At 37.9% G+C, this 20,274-nt stretch overlaps 1 protein-coding gene across 3 annotated transcripts; it reads right to left on the reverse strand.

Moving 5' to 3' along the window:
• Nucleotides 1–452: 452 nt before the first annotated feature.
• Nucleotides 453–20,058, reverse strand: bora.L (bora, aurora kinase A activator L homeolog). 3 transcript variants are annotated; one of them, XM_018247289.2, is made up of 12 exons: nt 19,611–20,058; nt 17,378–17,568; nt 14,185–14,291; nt 13,862–13,907; nt 11,474–11,555; nt 10,011–10,076; nt 9,320–9,376; nt 7,685–7,917; nt 5,729–5,882; nt 3,856–4,430; nt 3,453–3,578; nt 453–1,408 (listed from the first exon to the last, which is right to left on the reverse strand). In XM_018247289.2, the coding sequence occupies exons 2-12, from the start codon at nt 17,522–17,524 to the stop codon at nt 1,379–1,381; spliced, it is 1,623 nt and encodes a 540-aa protein (XP_018102778.1). In that variant the 5' UTR covers nt 17,525–17,568; nt 19,611–20,058; the 3' UTR covers nt 453–1,378. The 3 variants fall into 3 exon arrangements, with proteins under 3 accessions (XP_018102778.1, XP_018102779.1, XP_018102777.1); XM_018247290.2 differs by having other exon boundaries at nt 3,447–3,578; nt 19,714–20,057; XM_018247288.2 differs by having other exon boundaries at nt 3,447–3,578; nt 19,611–20,057.
• Between the last annotated feature and the right edge of the window lie 216 nt (nt 20,059–20,274).

Consider the following 20,274-nt stretch of genomic DNA (forward strand, 5'->3'; position numbering starts at 1 on the left):
GCTGCATTTTAATGTGACTCAGTCCAGAAGATGATACCCAGCCCATAACTTCTATGTAATGCCTCAAGCTCCAGCTGTAGCCCCTATTGTGCCCTAAACGGTTATGGAGAGCCTTGTGGGATTTGTGGGAAATGTTGCTGTGATTGTGCATTGATACAGTAAATGTGGCTAGAGGAGCGCTGTACAAGGTTTGATATAGAACAATAAACAGAATTATTATAAAAAGTAATTTTATTTTCAGAGCTTTTTTTTTTTTCTTAATGTCTGTTAAAAATAAACCCAGTGTACTCTTCCATTGACAGCTAAATGATGGATCTTTTATTGGCAAGTGAAGTACCTCCACTTTCCATCCTTTTGAGCACCTCTCATCTCCTTTTATCAAAAACAAAACCCCATTTGGAAATGTAAAACAGGTCAGTAGACAAAACGTTGAGTGGCATCTGAAGGCTACATTAACACAGAAATGTTTTTTCTTTAATAATTCTACATGTGAAAAGGTTTGCTCAAGTTAAACTGGACATAGTTTCATTATAAATATATGGCTCAGGTTATCACACCCACTAACTGTACAGAACATCTGTATTCAAGTAAGTCATCATTTTCTCCCAAATGGACTATGCAGTGATCAATTACCATTTATTTCAAAGCTGCTAAAAGGCACATAAAATAGGGTTTTTAGGACAACAGTTCTCTTGCTTGTAATTCCAAGGGTCTGTGATGCACAAATGGAACTGGATATAGTACAGAACTGCTTGAGTAACCAATCACAGTGAAGCTCAGGGGAGGTCATGGGTAGACATTCCACTGCTACCATATTATTCTGATCCCATCCCCGTCTGTAGACACCACAGGGACAACCATTGTGTACATGTCAACGAATAAATACAACACAACATAAGAAAATGCTTAAAACAAATCTATACATACAAATGTCTCATTTAAACCTGATTTTCTTTTTAACCAATCAGTAAATGTTATTTTAGAGCAAAACAATGCAAGCTTAGTGTAAGGACCATAATATCTTGTTTTTTAAACCTGGACACAGAGGCAGTTCACATTTCTACATATTATCCACACAAAGGATATTATTCAAACTGGCCCTTAGCAAATCTGCCACCATTGTAGATACACTACCTGAGGTTCCCCGAGGAGAGCATTGCAAAAGGCTGTGAAATCAACATTGAGACAGACTAACATGAATACAAAGCTATCTACACAATCAGCTGGAACTCATACATTTATAAATTACACTGCTGACCCTATTTTCACAGTAAAAACCAGTACAATTTGCATTGTCTTTAATTGGTATTCACAGTCCTCTTTAAAATAAACACGGTGCGTAGGATTTGTAGCTACTGCAGGAAATGTGACAAGGACTTCAATGTTCTTGGTGGACTTTGGACTGGTCCTAAAGAAGAGAGGAACAAAATGATTACAGGGAGAATATGGGGAACAAATATTTTCTACTGCATTTACAAATTTATTTACCACCACCAAAAAAAATGGTACTCCGTGTATATGGGAATGTTGCTAAGCATCACATTATATGTTTTAATTTTTTTTTTGGGGGGGGGGAAGGGGGGTAGGACATCCTTTAACCACACAATATTCATCTCAAGGGTGTAAAGTTGACAGCAGGGTGGTTTGACATCGGAGAGGCATGGGATATGCATTAAATTGCAACAATAGTTGTGAGTCCCTCCAAAAACAGTCAAGATTATTATAAAAATGCAAGATTATTTATTAGGACATAGTAGAAACGGCCTAACGCGTTTCGTGCCTGTTTCGCGCGTTTCATACGATATTTGATGCGTGTATGGTGGGAAAAGAGCCGACCGATATCGACAGAAGACTTGAATATCAGTCGGCTCATCGATCGGGCTGGACGGAAAATTTTGGTCGGGTGCCTTTGAAGCACCCAAACATCGGCCATTGTTAGTGCTGAATCGTCAGATACAAATAGAATTTGTTTCTACCTGTATATCTGCCGATTCAGCTCTACACGTGTGTATTGAAAGAAACAATCTTTCTTGGAAAGATCTTTTCCAAGAAAGATCGTAATTGTTACATCTATGGCCACCTTTACTGATAGGCCTATGAGTAGGTTCCCTGACAGGCACAAAATGCATTTGGCTGTTTTCCATTATGTCCTAATAAATAATTCAGCATTTTTTAATAATCTTGTGAGGAACTCACAACTGTTGCTGCAATTTAGTGGATATGCACCTGTGGACTGGGGTGAACTGTGAGTCTATCCCTCCCCCCCACTTTAAAAAAGGTTTTGCTTGCATGCATAAATTATTGCAAACTTTTTGATTGTGGTAGTGCACATACTGGCTCCTGGCACTTGTTCTTTCTGTTTTTGTTACTATGGAATATGCATTGCCTTGGGTTCATGGAGTATATTCAGAATCTGAAATCTGCCTCTTACCTCAGGCGGATTCCATTTAAATGATGGGATGCATTGCCATATTTGGGCATTAAAAATGAAAAAAAACATATAAAAAGAAACTGCTTGGCAATGTGAGCTAGAAGCATCTAAGCCGCCTGAGTAGGCAACAAATGGTATTCAGGCAGCCTCTGGAATATAAATGGTAATATTTACAGTTGCATGTGATCTACTTCGCATGTAAACAACCTGGTTTCAGGCACAGGGGAGCTAGCGGAGTACATTACTCAAAAAGTTCCAAAGGGAAATCACTTCAGCCTAAAAGATTCTTTGTATTATGTATATATATGTATGTATTATATCCTTCGGGAAAACACGCTGAGGCAGTTCGGGGAGATTGTCGCTCAGAAGATGAGGCGATTAGTCGCCAGGCGACAAAATCTCCCCGAATCTCCTCGTGTGAACTAACCCTAAGAGGGTTAAATACTACATGCGGAACCATTTTTATTTAATCTGTTAATAGCTCGATCACTAGTGAGCTTCCATGTCCCAAAGTTTACAGAATACCGGGCAAGTATATTTTGGGATTTTTGCGTGGGCAGCTGAAATTATGGAGATTCTGGTTCCAACAGCCAATTTTTACAATCTATGGATGAAATTTCCTGGTCAAGAAAATAAATGGAATACTTAAAGCATCTCATATTAGCAGACTGCCATATTATCACCCTCTTGCCAGCCCAGCCCGAACTTCACTGCCCTGTGTATCAACCCCACTAGTGAATTTGTAAGCACCAGCCCCAATTTATTTCCATGTTCCTTATGCCTGCACAATCCCCTCAGTGTCATCAGAGATGGTCAGATATCAATCAGTGAAATGTGGAAGGTTGGGCTCTGCACTTACTTTTCAAACCGGGCATCAATGTAATGATTTGTTTTTAATGAGTTGGGTGTGTGCCCAGGCCCAACCTGATATATATTTTACTTCACTCTCAATATAAAGGGCATTAAGCATATACAGAATGTTAATAGTCTCAAAAAATGGGCATGTTTAACTTACCTTTACCTTGAAATGCTGGCATTTATTCTGAATGTCAGAAATATGGGCATCGTTCTCTTTGTACGTACTCTCTGTTCCAATCCCATCCATAATGCAAGACCCACAGGTTTGTGTAGTGTAACCACTGTCCACCTGAGTTGGCATTATATCAAAATGTTATCATATATCAACCATCAGCCTCAACATTTCTGTTCACACGTATTTAACAAAATCACAGAAACCACTAGATCAACTGGTAAAGATTAGCGCTCATATTATGAAGTACAATATAAAGGAAAATTAAAACAGCAGAACAGGCAGGTCATAGTCCTAATGCATTCTTTAAAGTGATTGATCCTTTAGGGTTAAAACCACTGGATTTGAGACACTAGTGCAAAGAACTGAAGGAAAAGGAAATGACTAATCTCACCTGAATGCTGCTGTTCTCACATGGAATAACACTGCTTTCAGCTAGAGGAGACATACACATGTGAGAACTTTCTCCACTAAATGTGAAGCCGGTCATAAAGCTGGTCATTGGAATATTTTCTGTAGCCACGGTTTCCTTAGGCCACGAATGGTCGTCTTCAGCTTCCACAGGTTCCACCATTTCTATGGTGTCATTGTCTTTCAGATCCTCGGACTGTGAATACTCCTGCTGCATGTAAACAGTGGGTGAAACAATAGGTTCCCCTCCCATCATTATGTGGCCATCAGGTACAATATTTTCTAGTTCATGAAGCCGACTTGAAATATCAACTTCAGGTGACTCAATGCTTGAAGGGGGAGAGTTTTCTTTGCCATCATTATGATGTTCAAGGGCAAATGGTATCTGAAACAAAGATGTCCGATACTGTGCATTTCCTCTACATGATCTTGATTTGATTTGAAAAATACTTTTTATTGGAGAGCACCCTTCAATGCAAGGGCTCCGGGTACAAGCATTAACCATTGACATTGAAGCCGAAAGTGTTTCAGGGGAAGGAAAGATTAACCTTTTCTGTTCTGTAGATAAAGATGAATACAATCAGTAGGCAAAGGCACAGAGGGAAAGAAAACATCAAAACACATTTATTACAATATTCTTAAATTTCTTAATAATTGGGCAGTACAAATGATATCCATTATTTATAAAGCTCCAAAATATGGTAATGCCATTGCCACAGAGTCCTAAGCAATCAATTATTTTTTGACCAATTTACATGGACATTACCTTGCATTATCGGATATGGACACAACAGTATTTTACTATGATAAGCCCACTGTTGACACTGCACCTAATCAAAATACTATTTGTTTCCTCCATCTGGAGTAAGGGAAGGGTCACCAATGTTGTAAAAGGTTTGAAGGCCCTGGGCACACAGAGTGTAGGCTCTGTAGGCTCCACTGTTCTCTGCCTGGGTTATGTAGGCAGGAGGAGAAAAGCAGATATGATCTTTGCAGCAGCTCAAGTGTATCTCCATTGGAAAAACTACAGCTTGCCTGACTGCAGGGACATGGTGTGGAGATCGGCCTGAATATGTCTGCATTTTTTTTTCTTTGGGCCAATTTTCACTCCATGTAGCTGCACTCTTGTCACTGAACTACTGAAGAGAGCAGATCCTCTTTTCTCCACCTGCCTATACAACTCAAATGAAGAGCAGCTGAGCAAACACAGTGTGCCCATGCCCAAGGCCTATTACAATGCATTAGCTGAAACATCTGCCCTACATTTATTTTCAATCTTGTTATCAAATGGTTTTATAAAACAAAGAATGAATTAACTAGGGATGCACCGAATCCTGTATTCAGTTTGGAATTCGGGCAGGAGTCGGCCTTTTTCAGCAGGATTCGGCCAAATCCTTGTGCCTGGCTGAACCGAATCCGACTTTGCATATGTAAATTAGGGGCAGGAAGGGAAATCGCATGACTTTTTGTCTCAAAACAAGGAAGTAAAATAATGTTTTTCCACTTTTTCCTTTCCCGTCCCCAATTTGCATATGCAAATTTGGATTTGGTTCGGTATTCAGCCCGAATCTTTCACAAAGGATTCTGGAATTTGTCCCAATCCCAAAAAATTGATCAGGTGCATCCCTAGAATGAACAGCCGATATCTACCAGTGTATAGGGAACATTGTATTTTCCTGCTACCATTATTTATGGAAGCAGACTATTTTCAAAAACAAAGATAATGTTTCTTGGGTTCAGAGGAAATTTATTTTTTATTTCCAACCTCACTGCAGTCTAAATTACAGATACATGTACTATTATTATCAGAACTATAAGGCTTTAGGATAATGCTGCAAAATCAAAAAGTGCAATACCTGCATCTGGAGTTTTCCCCAGATTAATAGCAATTGGGGAAAATGTTGGAGAAGCAACACTTGCAGGTGATTTTTCTAAGAAGGTTGGACTAGTAATGCTTCCCAAACTGTATGCTCGTCTTCCACCCTGGATTGGACTTGAGGAAAATTGGCCCTGTAGTTATGATTGAAGACAAACATAGTTACATAGTTAAATTGGGTTGAAAAACGACAATCAAGTTCAACCCCTCCAAATGAAAACCCAGCATCCATACACACCCCTCCCTACTTTCACATAAATTATATATACTAACTATAGAGTTTAGTATCACAATAGGTTTTGATATTATGTCTGTCCAAAAAATCATCCAAGCCATTCTTAAAGGCATGAACTGAATCAGCCATCACAACATCACCCGGCAGTGCATTCCACAACCTCACTGTCCTGACTGTGAAGAACCACCTACGTTGCTTCAAATGAAAGTTCTTTTCTTCTAGTCTAAAGGGGTGGCCTCTGGTACGGTGATCCACTTTATGAGTAAAAAGGTCCCCTGCTATTTGTCTATAATGTCCTCTAATGTACTTGTAAAGTGTAATAATGTCCCCTCTCCAGTGTCGGACTGGGACACCAGGGGCCCACCAAAAAACCTTAGACCAGGGGCCCACTCTCAGTACGAATATTCTTGATCTCCTCAATCAACCTCTATTCTCCTAGTCTGTTCTCTTTATACTATAATCAATTATTCCATCTATTTAGCCTCTTTGTTCTAATAGGGAATGGCCATGAAATAGGCCAAAAGTTTAGCACTGACACCTGAGCCCACCAGGAGTTTTCCTGGTATCCCGGTGGACCAGTCCGACACTGCCCCTCGCATGCGCCTTTTTCCAGAGAAAACAACCCCAAACTTGACAGTCTACCCTCATAATTCAAGTCTTCCATCCCTCTAACCAATTTAGTTGCACTTAGTCTTTGCACTCTCTCCAGCTCATTTATTTCCCTCTTAAGAACTGGAGTCCAAAACTGCACTGCATACTCCAGATGAGGCCTTACCAGGGACCTATAAAGAGACATAATTATGTTTTCATCCCTTGAGTTAATGCCCTTTTATTCAAGACAGAACTTTATTTGCTTTAGTAGCCACAGAATGACATTGCCCAGAATTTGACAACTTGTTATCTACAAAAACCCCTAGATCTTTCTCATTTAAGGAAACTCCCAACACACTGCCATTTAGTGTATAACTTGCATTAATATTATTTTTGCCAACTTGCATAACCTTGCATTTATCAACATTGAACCTCATTTCCCAGTTTGCTGCCCAGTTTCCCAATTTAGACAAATCACTCTGCAAAGTGGCAGCATCCTGCATGGAACCTATAGTTCTGCACAATTTAGTATCATCTGCAAAAATAGAAACAGTACTTTCAATGCCCACCTCCAGGTCATTAATAAACAAGTTGAAAAGCAAGGGACCTAGTACAGAGCCCTGCGGTACTCCACTAACAACACTGGTCCAATTAGAAAATGTTCCATTTACCACCACTCTTTGTAGTCTATCTTTTAGCCAGTTCTCTATCCAGGTACAAATACTATGTTCCAGGCCAACATCCCTTAATTTAACCAGTAACCTTTTGTGGCACTGTATCAAATGCTTCAGCAAAGTCTAAGTAAATCACATCCACTGCCATCCCAGAATCGAGGTCCCTGCTCACCTTCTCATAAAAAGAAATTAAGTTAGTCTGCGCTTTTATTTTGTTTTCATCAACCAGCTGACCCCCCTCTGATACTAAAGGTCCCACCCCTTCCTTCATATTGACATAGGTTAATACTGAATGAACAGAGAAAATATATATTTTTTATTGCTATATTTTGAGCTAAACTCTAAACTAAGAATTTAAAGTATAAGTGAAGGAAGAAAGTGTGCATGCACATAATTACAATATTTATCGAAATATTATTAAACAAAACATTTTTACCGAACTCAGGGTTTGCGTTGGACTTCTGCATCGAACAGGAGACAGATCAATTGAGCAAAGGACACCTAGCGAAGTAGGTGGGTCATAGTATGGCCCTTCCTGAGGTGAGGATGATGGCGATGAACATTCAGATCCACTGGCACGACCATCCAAAAATAACTTTCTTCTAAGTGAGGAAGAGCAGAGATTGTCTTGAGATTGGTCTGCAGTCTCCTCTGCTCTGAAATATTCCCCTTGAAAGACAAGAAAGCATACAGTTCGTATGGCACATAAACGGTTATATACTTTGTTCCTTACACTGGAACACTCAAACTGTCTGTAATCCCATTAGACAAGACAGGCTGGAAATGTCTGAACTAAGTAGAAAGCAAAAAGCAGAGGCAGAAAAGGGTTTAGGAGAATACAATGCAAAGTTAACCCCAATTCCGGCATGGCTCCAATTTAAAAATCTCTGGGACCATTCCTGTGGAATTGCTACACCAATGCTAGTGCATAATTATGCAGATATGCAACTCTGAGGTATTTTTATGGCCCATTTAATAAAAAATGAAGTAAACAAGTAATAAGAATATTCCTATGTGGATCGTTTTGTAGTGCTGGTTGAAGTATGCATCCACTAGTTGATTGGATAATATTGTAGGTAGAAATTGAGATTGGGTCACCATCTAATATACTAGTTTGGCTAGTACTGAATGGTGTGTTTAAATGGCAATGAAACACACACCTACTGCTGCATTCTCTGCAAAAGGGGCAGTTAGGGAAAACAAGAACACTTGGAAAGCAGCAATTTATTATGAACTATATTCAGTTCTTTTAGACTTTTTTTATTATAGGCAATTATTTAGTACAAAGCATTTAAAATGTATGTAACTTTTCTGTAGGCTAATGTTGACACGACATAACATGAATTTCCCATGGATTCCCAGTTGAAATACACTGCCTTGCACAAGAATTCACCCCCCTTGGGCAAAGTCCAGACCTCAATCCAATTGAGAATCTGTCGTCATACTTGAAGATTGCTGTTCACAAGCAAAAACCATCCAACATGAAAGAACTGGAGCATTTTTGCCTTGAGGAATGGGCAAAAATCCCAGTGGCAAGATCAGACATTTATCCAAAGCGACTTGCAGCTGTAATTGCTGCAAAAGGTGGCTCTACAAAGTACTGACTTTAGGGGGGGTGAACAGTTATGCACACTGAAAATTTGTTACTTTGTCCTATTTGTGGTTTGCTTCACAATAAATATATAAAAAAAAAAACATCTTCAAAGTTTTAGGCATGTTCTGTAAATGAAATGGTGCAAACTCTCAAACAATCCATTTTAATTCCAGGTTGTGAGGCAAACATGCCAAGGGAGGTGAAGACTTTTACAAGACACTGTATATTGCTACTTTGATCAAAGTAATATATAGTATGCTGGCAGTAGGTATTTTTTTTAAGTCTAAATATCTTTCAGTCAAGATTTATAATATTTCACAGATGTATTTTAATAATGGCAGAGTAGTCAATTCCATCAGCTGCACCATGCAAGCTCAAGCATCATAGAAAAGTATTGCTTTATTACAGAGTGAGGGGAAAAGCTAAATAGCCATGTACAGTATTCCAAATGCATATCGTTACCTAATAATTACTTACCTAATATCTTTTCTAAATTAAAGTCAACTGGTATTGTCAAGTGTGTCTGGCATCCAACTGAAAAAGAAGATCATTTACAATTATCAGTCTGGTAACTGAAATGCATCAGCTACAATGACTAGTAGCAATTAATCGTAAATTGTGGGTATATTTAAAAAACCAACAGACCAGAACTTACACAGGACATTCAAATTTAAATTCCAACAAAATTGACCTACAAAACCAAACATCTTTCAGTAAACTATAAAGAGACTATAGACTATATTTATACCTGCCCTAGTCCACTTATACTTATAGATTTTATCATAAAAAAGCATTGGAGATATCAGCATGTAACTCGTATTTCTTTGCCTATGCTACAACAAACATAAGGTTCTTTTTCTCAACTATTGCTTCTACAAAACTTCCCTCAGAAGCATGACAAGGAACTACCCTTACACAAACAGCGCTAAATTTTATTTTATCTTAAATGGACTGTTTCCTTCAAATGCCGTTGTAGGAGTGGTACGGTCATCAAACCCAGGTTTGTCCAACTGGAGATTCATGGGCAGCGTGGTACAAAGGAGAACGTGATGAAATGAGTAAACTGCAAGCACCGATTTGACTCTTCTGTTATGCATACAAAGCCCTATGATGAGCGATTCCATTTTACATTTAAAAGATTTCAAATTTGTATTTATTTTAGATTCACCTGTGCTCTTTCCACTTTGTACAGCTTGAACTCTCCCTACAGGGGATTCATGAAGAAGATCGGCACCTGCAAGAAAAGAGACTATTTTTAAATCTATTTATATATATATATTTTTTTTTCACAAAACTTATATTTAGACTGCACATCTTTACCAATATTTCTCCATAAAATACTACATGAAAGGGATTAAATTTGTTCACACATTAGCCACCTTTTCATATAGATTATTCACTAACAATATGATTCATCTATATATGCCACACACAATGAACATCTGGTGAAATTACACTAGGCAAAACTTCTTAAAGGAGAGTTCAACCCTAAAGTTAAAAAATCCCCTACCCTACATAGACCCCCCTCCTTCCGCCCCACAGCCTAAGTGTTACCCTGGGCAAATGCCCCTAACATTTTACTTACCCCTCGGTGCAGATTCAGGCATCAGAGTTCACGGGGCCACCTTCTTCTCTTCGGAAATCTTCGGAATGAGACCGGCATGGCGGCGCATGCGCAGTCGGAGCAATTTTTTTTTGCGTCAATTGTGCATGCACCGAAAGTCATAAAAATTGCCGAAGCACCAGTCTCACTCCAAAGATTACTGAAGCAGCTGAAGACTCTGGGGGTCTATGTAGGGTAGAGGGGTAGGGGTTTTTTAACTTTAGGGTTGAATTCTCCTTAAAATGACCAGTGACATCAAAAAATGAAATGGTTTTAAAGTAATAAAATATAATGCAGTGTTGCCCTGCACTGGTAAATCTGCTGTGTTTGCTTCAGAAACACTACTATTGTTTATATAAATAAGCTGCTGTGTAGCCATGGGGGCAGCCATTCAAAGGAGAAAAGGCTCAAGTTACACATCAGATATGCTCTGTAGAACATAATGTTATCTGTTATCCACTATTTAATCTGTGTCGTATAGCCTTTTTTCAATTTCCGCCATTGCTACACAGCAGATTGTTTATATGAACTATAGAAGTTTTTCTGAAGCAAACATCAGTTTTACCAATGCAGGGCAACACTACATGATATTTTAATTACTTTATAACACTTTCATTTGTTGGCATTACTGTTCCTTTAACTAATGTGTGTGTGTGTGTGTGTTAATCAGAACAATTTTTCCACATACACAGGTAGAGCTTAGAGTAGTAACTAATTCCAACCAAAAATAAATAAATCCTGCACATGTCACTGATGTTTTAGAGAATTTTTGTATAAATAAGTAAATACTTAAAGAGAACGTCCCTGTAAGCTTCTTTGCATATAATAGACCTATAATGCGCATAATATTTCTGCTTCTATAAAACAAGAACATGGGTATTTACTTTCATATATAAAAGATGGGTGGGCTTACCTTATATTTAAACAGCTGTTCATGGCATAATATATAGCAACTTTTATCTCAATTAAATTGCCAAAATCCTTACCACGCACGCACACACACACAAAAAAAAAAACACAAAACTTACATTTTGTTGAATGAAAAGGAGCAGCTTGTTTTCCTTCATGTGGAGTCCATGGTGACGGAACAATCGTTCTCTTTGTAAAAAACTGAAATTGAAATACATTCATTCTGTAACATCATACGTGAAAATGCAAAACAGTTTTTCTAAAGTAGAACAGAAACTTACAAATAATAGCATACAAACCGAAACTTTACTAATTCATATCACTCTATAGAGTTGAAGAAATACTTTCATGTCAATAATACAAATATCTGTCATTCCTTTATTTTTCACTCCCATGCCAGTTTAAACATTTTAAGAAATAATTAACAAACAAGTCCAAATGCTGTAGTTGTTTCACATTAAAGAGGCTTTAATAACTGAACTTGTCTACTAAGACAGCATTAACTCTACATAAAAATGTATGAAAAACAAAACAAAAAAAGAATAAACCAAATAAAGTCTAGCCATAAAATAATTCCTTTGCATGGGATATTTAAGATAGCCAGTACTAGTTGTTTTGTTATGGAATACACAACAACAGCAGTTTATACAAATAAGCTGCTGTGTAGCTCATCTGTACCGAGGGGTAAGTAAAACATTAGGGGCGCCCGGGGGTCTATATAGGGTAGAGGGGTAGGGGTTTTTTAACTTTAGGGTTGAATTCTCCTTAAAATGACCAGTGACATCAAAAAATTAAATGGTCTAAAGTAATAAAAATACAGTATAATACAGTGTTGCCCTGCACTGGTAAAACTGCTGTGTCTGCTTCAGAAACACTACTATTGTTTATATAAATAAGATGCTGTGTAGCCATGGGGGCAGCCATTCAAAGGAGAAAAGGCTTAAAGTTACACAGCAGATAGCAAATAAGCTCTGTAGAACATAATGTTATCTGTTATCCACTATTTAACCTGTGGCATATAGCCTTTTTTTAATTCCCGCCATTGCTACACAGCAGCTTGTTTATATGAACTATAGTAGTGTTTCGGAAGCAAACAGATCAGTTTTAGCAGTGCAGGGCAACACTACAAGATATTTTCAATACTCTTAAAACACTTTTGTTTTTGGTGATACTGTTCCTTTAATTTCCCTGTTTTCACTCAGCATGTTGAAACTTAACCGTGGAAAATGCCTTCATTAAGCTTGCCAAATTAAAGACAGCAACATCACTAGACTGCATTTAAAAAGCCAGATAGCAGAACCATTTCATTGAACTTGTGTCCTTTCTGGTTGGTCAGTGTTCTTCCCATGGCGTTTTTTTGCCAGAATAATACGCAGGGGTCCGCCCCGCTTCACTTGCTGTTGAGTGTCTGGTGATTTATTTTTTTTTTGCAACTGACAGCTCCTCTTCAGCCTGCATCACTCTTGCTTTAAAGGAGAAGGAAAGGTTAAAACTAAGTAAGCCTTATCAGAAAGGTCCATATAAATACACCAGTAAACCCCCAAAGTAATGTTGCTCTGAGTCCCCTGTCAAAAGAAACACTGCATTTCTTTCCTTCTATTGTGTACTCATGGGTTTCTGTATCAGACTTCCTACCCTGGGCAAGAGCATGCTCAGTTTGTGCCTCTTCCCACCACCCCTCCCTTCTCTACTGTAATCTGAGCCAAGAGCAGGGAGAGACTCAGGCAGGAAGTGATGTCACACCATGTTAATACTGCAGCTCCTATTCTAAACAAACAGAGAGTTTCTAGAGCTTTTTACTCAGGTATGGTAAAACATTCTACAGAATAAATATAGCATTCTAGCTTGCACTATTGCAGCTAATCTATTGGCAATAAAATGCCTCCGTAGCTTTCCTTCTCCTTTAATACAAAATATTTTATAAATATATATAAAATAAAGCCTGTAGGACTGCATGGTCTGTTTTTCCCTTACCCAACAGTGCATGTGTGTCAATAGTAGTAGTGTAAAAATAAATAAATAACACCTTTGTCCAAATGTTATTTAATAAAAACTGAAGAGTAAGAAATCAGATTAACATAACAGCGATGAGGGTTTAAGTAGATATAGTCCCTCCAAGCTCTGCATGTATAGTATCTATTAGTACTATTTAAGAAAACAATTGTTATTTTTGTACCAATTTCGCTTTTCTCTGCAATAGTAAAATAGTAGTTGATGGCAATAAAATGACATAAACCATGTTTGGTGGCAAAACAACACTTGCTTTTTCTTTTAATAATTTTAGTAGCTTTATGGTGCTCCAAATTGCGAGAAGAAGCTTTATCCAGAACAAACACGCCAAATAATAGTTTCGATATGAAAAGGTTAACGTTTACAATTTGGTGGGAACAATGGTGTAACAATAAAATACACAGCCTGAGCGACATGCGTAAAGAGGAGGAAAAAAATAAGTTGCGTCTAAAGATTTGCAGCAACTAATCGAAGATGTTAATTTATATACAAGTTACCTCCTCAATGGCTTTTTGTCTCCTCTCTTCAGTTTCCTTATCTATTCTTTAGAAATGAAAAATAGCAGGATCAGTTATGCATAATTGTCCTTATTTTTGCTCACCCTCAAAGTTACTTTGAGCAATTTCTCCTCGTCATCGTAAACAATGAATGTAATCCAACTGTTATTTATTTCGAGCAATTTTGCAACAATATGGCAAGCTCATTTTTTATATTAAATCTATCCTCTATAGATGTACATTCATTCATTCATTTATGGAAAGCTATTGAAATATGCCGATGTTATATAAAGGATAATCGTAATTGTTAAAAAGGAACTTACTTTGCACGGCTTAAATACAAGGATTGCTGATGGATATCTTCTGGGTCAATCTCAACGGGGTTTATCGCTGCAAGCTGATCAATTGACCATCTAAATTGCTGGGGAGTCTAAAAAAAATGTTTTTAATTTAACTTTTTATATTGGACTTGATGGATTATTTTCCTTCCTTAAAATTAATATCCAATTGCTTAAATAAACAGAAAATCTGTAAAAAAAAAAAAAAAAAAAAAAAAAAGGCTGTTGGATCATAGATTATTTGATCAAAAATTATTACAAACTTTTCAGCCCCCAAAAAACAATTGAATTGGGCAAATAGTTATTTTTTGTCCTAGATACTTTTTAACTAAAGCAGAATAAGTAACAAACTAATGTTTACACAGAGCTATAATCTTGCTACAAGGTGGGCATGATGCCAATATACAATACTGGATAATATAAGGGGCTTGAGGCCAAAATGTATATAAAAAAAAACCAAAAAACAAACAAAACAGCTTTAACTACTGACAGAACGGCACTTGTATCAACCTGAGGACTTGTCCTGCCCACCTTTTTGACTGTAAAACAGAGCAACCGATGCCAGCCAATGTTGGCCCAGAGATTCAGAGAATATGTTAGGTTTATCAGAATCCATTTTATGTGCTTAGATAACAATAGAATAGTTATCAAGATGATTTAGTATGAAATACGGAGTTAAGATCACACACACACACGTTATTGTACATCTGAGCTTATCATGAAAAGATAAAGCTCTCATTATCAAATAAAAATCTGATAAAACAGGATGACTTTCGGCCAAACAGCAGTTGTGCAAATACAATACATGGGCCAATAATAATGCCGAATCGTCAGCTTTTATTGTTCCGTGTATGGCCCATGGATTACTAGTGCACAATGGACATCTGCTTATCTATAACGAAAATAGTCACAACAAAGGGGGGAGGTAGGGGGTTGCTTATATAAGTTCATTATTGCTAACTAAAGAACAAGGAAAGGTGAAGTTGCAGGGGGGGGCAAGGTTAGGGACCTCTCTCAGTGAATCCAGTTGCTAAAGTTTTCCTGAGCCACTGCACGTTTCTCCTAAAAATGCACTTGACAGGAAAAATTATGTAACATTTCCCCAATCTTTGTATTGCTGAACAACAGAGGTTCAGTTTGCTCTGGTGTTTTTATGGCTCCTGGTTTTCCAATTTCACTCTGCTTTTTATTTACCTAGCTCTATAGCAACTTTAAACTGCTGTTCTATGTATTGAGCCATTAATACATACATTTTCAGGCTAGTGGTCATATGAATATAGTATATCTGATTTATTTGTACCAAATGTACAACTTTGCAGTTACTATAATAAAAGTACATTAAATTACATTAATTTCACTATCATAATATTATACAAGTATTTAAGGGGTTGTTCACCTTCAAACACTTTTCCAGTTCAGTTGGTTTCCGATTGTTCACCAGAAATAAAGACTTTTTCCAGTTACTTTCTATTTGAGACCGTTTTTCTAATATTGAAGTGTAATGTTTTATTTTCCACCTTCTAAAGCAGTTTTGGGAGGGGGGGGGGTCGCCGACTATGTAACTGTTCTGAATTGATACAATTAGTTGATACATGTGTTACCTTTGTCCCTGCTGAGCAGAATTCCCGAGTTTCATTAAAGAGGAACTCCGGCTTCCGGAGGCCCACATAACAATGAAACCCCTAATATACCCATCACAGTTACCGGTTTCTTCATAAAGTATGAATAAATGACATTTTCTATGCTGCAATCCAGCTGTTTTGCAGTTCTACTCTATCTGCATAATTTGAAATCCTGACAGGGAAGCAGGGACTAAACACTGATGTTACAAATTGTAACAACTTCTCCACAGCTTACAGACAACATGCAGGAACTACATAACCCACAATGCATTGTGCTGTGATGTTCCATTCTTTATTGAAATCACATGTGCAGGGAATTGTGGGGTTTGGAGGATAAAGTCTAAGGACAGCTGGCTGTTGATACAAAGTAACAGTAGTCAGCCAGATCAGCAAAGTAGTCAAAAAGATCAGCAGAAAAGCAGGCGGCTAGGCTTAGGGAACTGTCAGAAACCATGAAAAGTCATGAAAAGTCTGCATATTTTGTAGTTTGTATATTGCAATGTTGCTTGAAATTATGTTAAAAAAAGCTATGTTTTGTAGAGTTCCCCTTTAAAGGCAATTGTTAGAATTGATACAATTGTTGCTAATATTCCACAGATACTGGTGAGAAATGTATCAACTAATTGTAGCAATTAAATGTAGCAAATTGTAACAGTTCACATCCTGCTCCTGGATCACTGAGCTGTCAGACTGAGACAGGGCCATTTAACTTTAAAGGAGACATTTTATATAACCCTCATATTCAGATATATTACTCATCCTTCCTCAAAACATGTAATGATGCAGAAAGAAAAATGTTTCGAAAGCATTTTACCTCCTAAAACTGCCATTATATCAGAGCTGCAGAAAGAGGTTTACAGGTCAGAAGCTAGGCTGAAATGAATAGTGGGAGTGTCTCTTTAATCTTCCACAGGAAGTGGTCACAACACTGACTGACAGGCGGAAATCTGTAGCAGCCAAACTCCTCCCCTCCAACCCTCTGTCCTGTGTGTCCCAGCCTGCACATAACTGTCTTATGCTGCTGCCTGATCATTCACTTATAACAATATACATAAATGTTCAACAAAAGCAACAGATGTGAAGTTTAATTAAAAATTGTAATCGTAATATGTTCTTTTATTTAAAGTACAACAGCAAATAGGCATCAGTCACAAATGTGCATGCCCAGCTGGACATGATATATTGTTATACACTATGCAACTCCCTGTCTCTATTAAATTATAAAAGTTATACAGTGTACATTAGTATTTACTGTTATGATATTCCACAACAGCAGCTGTAGGTTTGTTTTCCTGCATATTGATATATGATCAGGTGCAGGGAGTTGCAAGGGAATAAATGCAGCCGTTCTGGGACAATGTATGACCAGGTGCTGGGAGATGCGAGGGAAAATGCAGCTGTTGTGGAACAGTTTATGGTCCGGCACAGCAAGTTGCAAGGGAATAAATGCAGCTGTTATAGAACAATTTATGTTTAGGTGCAGGGAGTTGCAAGAGAATAAATGCAGTTGATGATCTGGAATTGTATAACATATAATAACAGGAGTAATCACTTACTGCAGCAGATTTTGTAGGCTTGAATACGGATGGGCTGGAAACAAATGGCTCATGCAAGCTGCAATAATCACTTGGACTCTCGAATGGATTCAAAATAGCTGCTCGGCCTGGAGTTTCCGGTGTCAATTGGGTGCACACATCACCCATGACAAATAGATGCTTGCAATTATAGTTTCCTGGAAATGTGGAATCTGCAGAAGAAAACATTTTCAACATGTGCCCTTACTAAGATACAGTCCTAGGAAGCCAAAAGTGCTACACCTGTCAAAGTTTATGTACTGTAGATCCTTTTTGTCTTATGTCTACAATAAGTTTTATAGAGGATGAATCCTTTTCCCAGAAACCCATTGGTGAACATTAACAGCCAAAGGCTGACTTTTGAGTTTTATCATCACATAATTTAGACTTTAGCAGAACCCTTAAAAATCACCAGATAACTACACCAGGCAAAGTATTCCAGCTTACTGAAGGATGGTACTGTCTCCAGCCCAGTGTAAGTGATATCACTGGCATCTAAGCTGTGTGGACATGGCTTGGGGCACTTTTACAGCAAAGGTGGTTGTGACATTCTTACTCAGCAATATGGTCACATTTCTATTGGTTATAGAAAAGTGTTAGTATTTCACACTGTGGAACACAGCTATTGCACCTACAATCATATTTAAGGGCAGATTAATCTCAATGCAAGTTTGCGAGAAAAACCCCCCCCACAGACTATGAAAAAAAATATATAGTGCTACTACTTTTCTTGAATGAAGCAACAAAATATTCCTGTGTGCATTTTCACAGAAAAAAAAGTTGCATGGCAGTAAGAATCTCATTGTCCCATTTATTTTCAATGAGGCTGAAAATCTTGTATGTTTTAATAAACTAGGAAAATAAAGTTGTCAGAGAACATTCCTATTGACTTATATAAAACCTTGATAACTTTTAGGTGCTGAATTTTTTTTCTGGACACTTTTTGTGGTTTTATTCTTTAATAAATGGCAACTATTCGAGGTGACAAAGAATATTCTTGAGTATATATATATTTTTTCACTACTTTTACTCGAATCGTGAAAAAACCCAACTCAATTTTTGATAAATACGGTTTAATGTAAACCAGATTGCTATTTGGAATGTTTGCTAAAATGTTACCCATAGCTAAGACATATTGAAAAGGTGTTCAACTGCTCCTTGTAGTTGGTTAAACTACAACAGTTTTCATTATTTCTTATAGGTATATAAACAGAGCCAGCATTTAAGATCATGGGCATAAAGTTATTGCAGAAAGGAATAATATAGTACTCACTAGTAAAATCCACCGAAGAGCCTTAAATACTAAGAATTGCATGTCAACTGCAGCTGTAATACTGCAATTTGGAAAAATCTGATCGCCATAGTAAAATATTTAACAAATGTTGTTGCACAATCTCATTGAGATTACAGGTCAAACCCATATATCTGGCTGTGTGCATAATAATCTGGCTATTAAAGGGGTTGTTCACCTTCCAAACATTTTTTTTAGGTTTCCCAGAAATACTTTTTTTTCTATTACTCTACATTATTTATTGTTTACTGTTTTTCCAAAATCTAAGTTTAAAGTTGAATGTCCCTGTCTCTGGTGTTTGAGTCTGGCAGCTCAGTAATTCAGGCGCAGACTCTAAACTGTTACAATTTTGCAACATTTAGTTGATACATTTCTCAGCAGCATCCCTGGAGTATTAGCAACTATTGTATCAATTCTAACAGCTGCCTCTAATGAAACCCAGGGATTCTGCTCAGCAGGGACAAAGATAAGAACCAAACGTATCAATTTAGAACATTTTACAGGGTCGGCGACCCCCTCACAGAGCTGCTTTAGAAGGTAAAATGATGCTTTTCACTTCAATATTAGAAACATGGTGACACATAGAAAATACAAAGTAATTATTTCTGGTGATCTATCTGAAAACAACTAGTTGTTGTGCCAGGTCTTTGGGTGGTACAGCCAAGGAACAGAAACGCAAATACTGTATTTTATACATTTAATATTTGCATCTGTCCAACCACCACCACCAAATGAACTATTTAGTTGCAACAAATTAGCTGTATTAAATGGGACAAGTTTTAATTTCATTGTTGTGAAATGATAGTTGACCCCTGGTGAGCACTAAAACCCCTGTGTATTCCACAGATCGGATCAGTTGTTGGTTAAGATTATCAGCGTCCCAGTTTATAGGAGTAGCTCAGCCCAAACGTTCTATATACATACAGCTGAGGCAATATTTCCCTCGTCTCCACTGTGCTTTAAATCTGCAATCGTCTTCCTTCGACCCCACCGCTAAGTCAACTCCTGCAACAGCCCCTGTACTCACACTTCCACTCGCTTTCGCTTCCTTCTCGATAACCAACCACAACGCTTTGCCTGAATGTAGCAACCAATCGCAGCGCTGAATTGGACAGGTGTAGCGAAAAAAAAAAACACAGCTGGCCAATGAGAGGGAGGCCGCGAAACAAATTCGAATGTAGGCCTCGCCCTCTTTGTCGCCATGGGAACACGGCGACGCTTTTGCTCAAGTACAGAGACAGGATTCCCGGGCTATAGTCGCGCCTTGAGATGATGTAATTCCGGCTGCTATTGGCGGAGAACCTATGGCGAATGCGTCTGGGAGTATGAGTGCAGTGAGAGAGACCATGGATGGTGAGTGGAGGCGTTTTGAGAACGTCTGTATGTGCTTTCTTCTCTGCTCGTGATTTGGACGAGTTGGCTACGGGAAACTATTGCCAGTCTTGTTTTACTTATGCGTTGGCGCTCCCATTCTACATCAGCATGTATAAAGCTGCCCATACATGTGCAAATCTATCCTTATGTGCAAATCTATCCTTGTGTGCAAATCTATCCTTATGTGCAAATCTATCCTTGTGTGCAAATCTAT

This window comes from Xenopus laevis, chromosome 2L, assembly GCF_017654675.1.
Source record: "Xenopus laevis strain J_2021 chromosome 2L, Xenopus_laevis_v10.1, whole genome shotgun sequence".
In the NCBI taxonomy this organism is placed as follows: Eukaryota; Metazoa; Chordata; class Amphibia; order Anura; family Pipidae; genus Xenopus; species Xenopus laevis.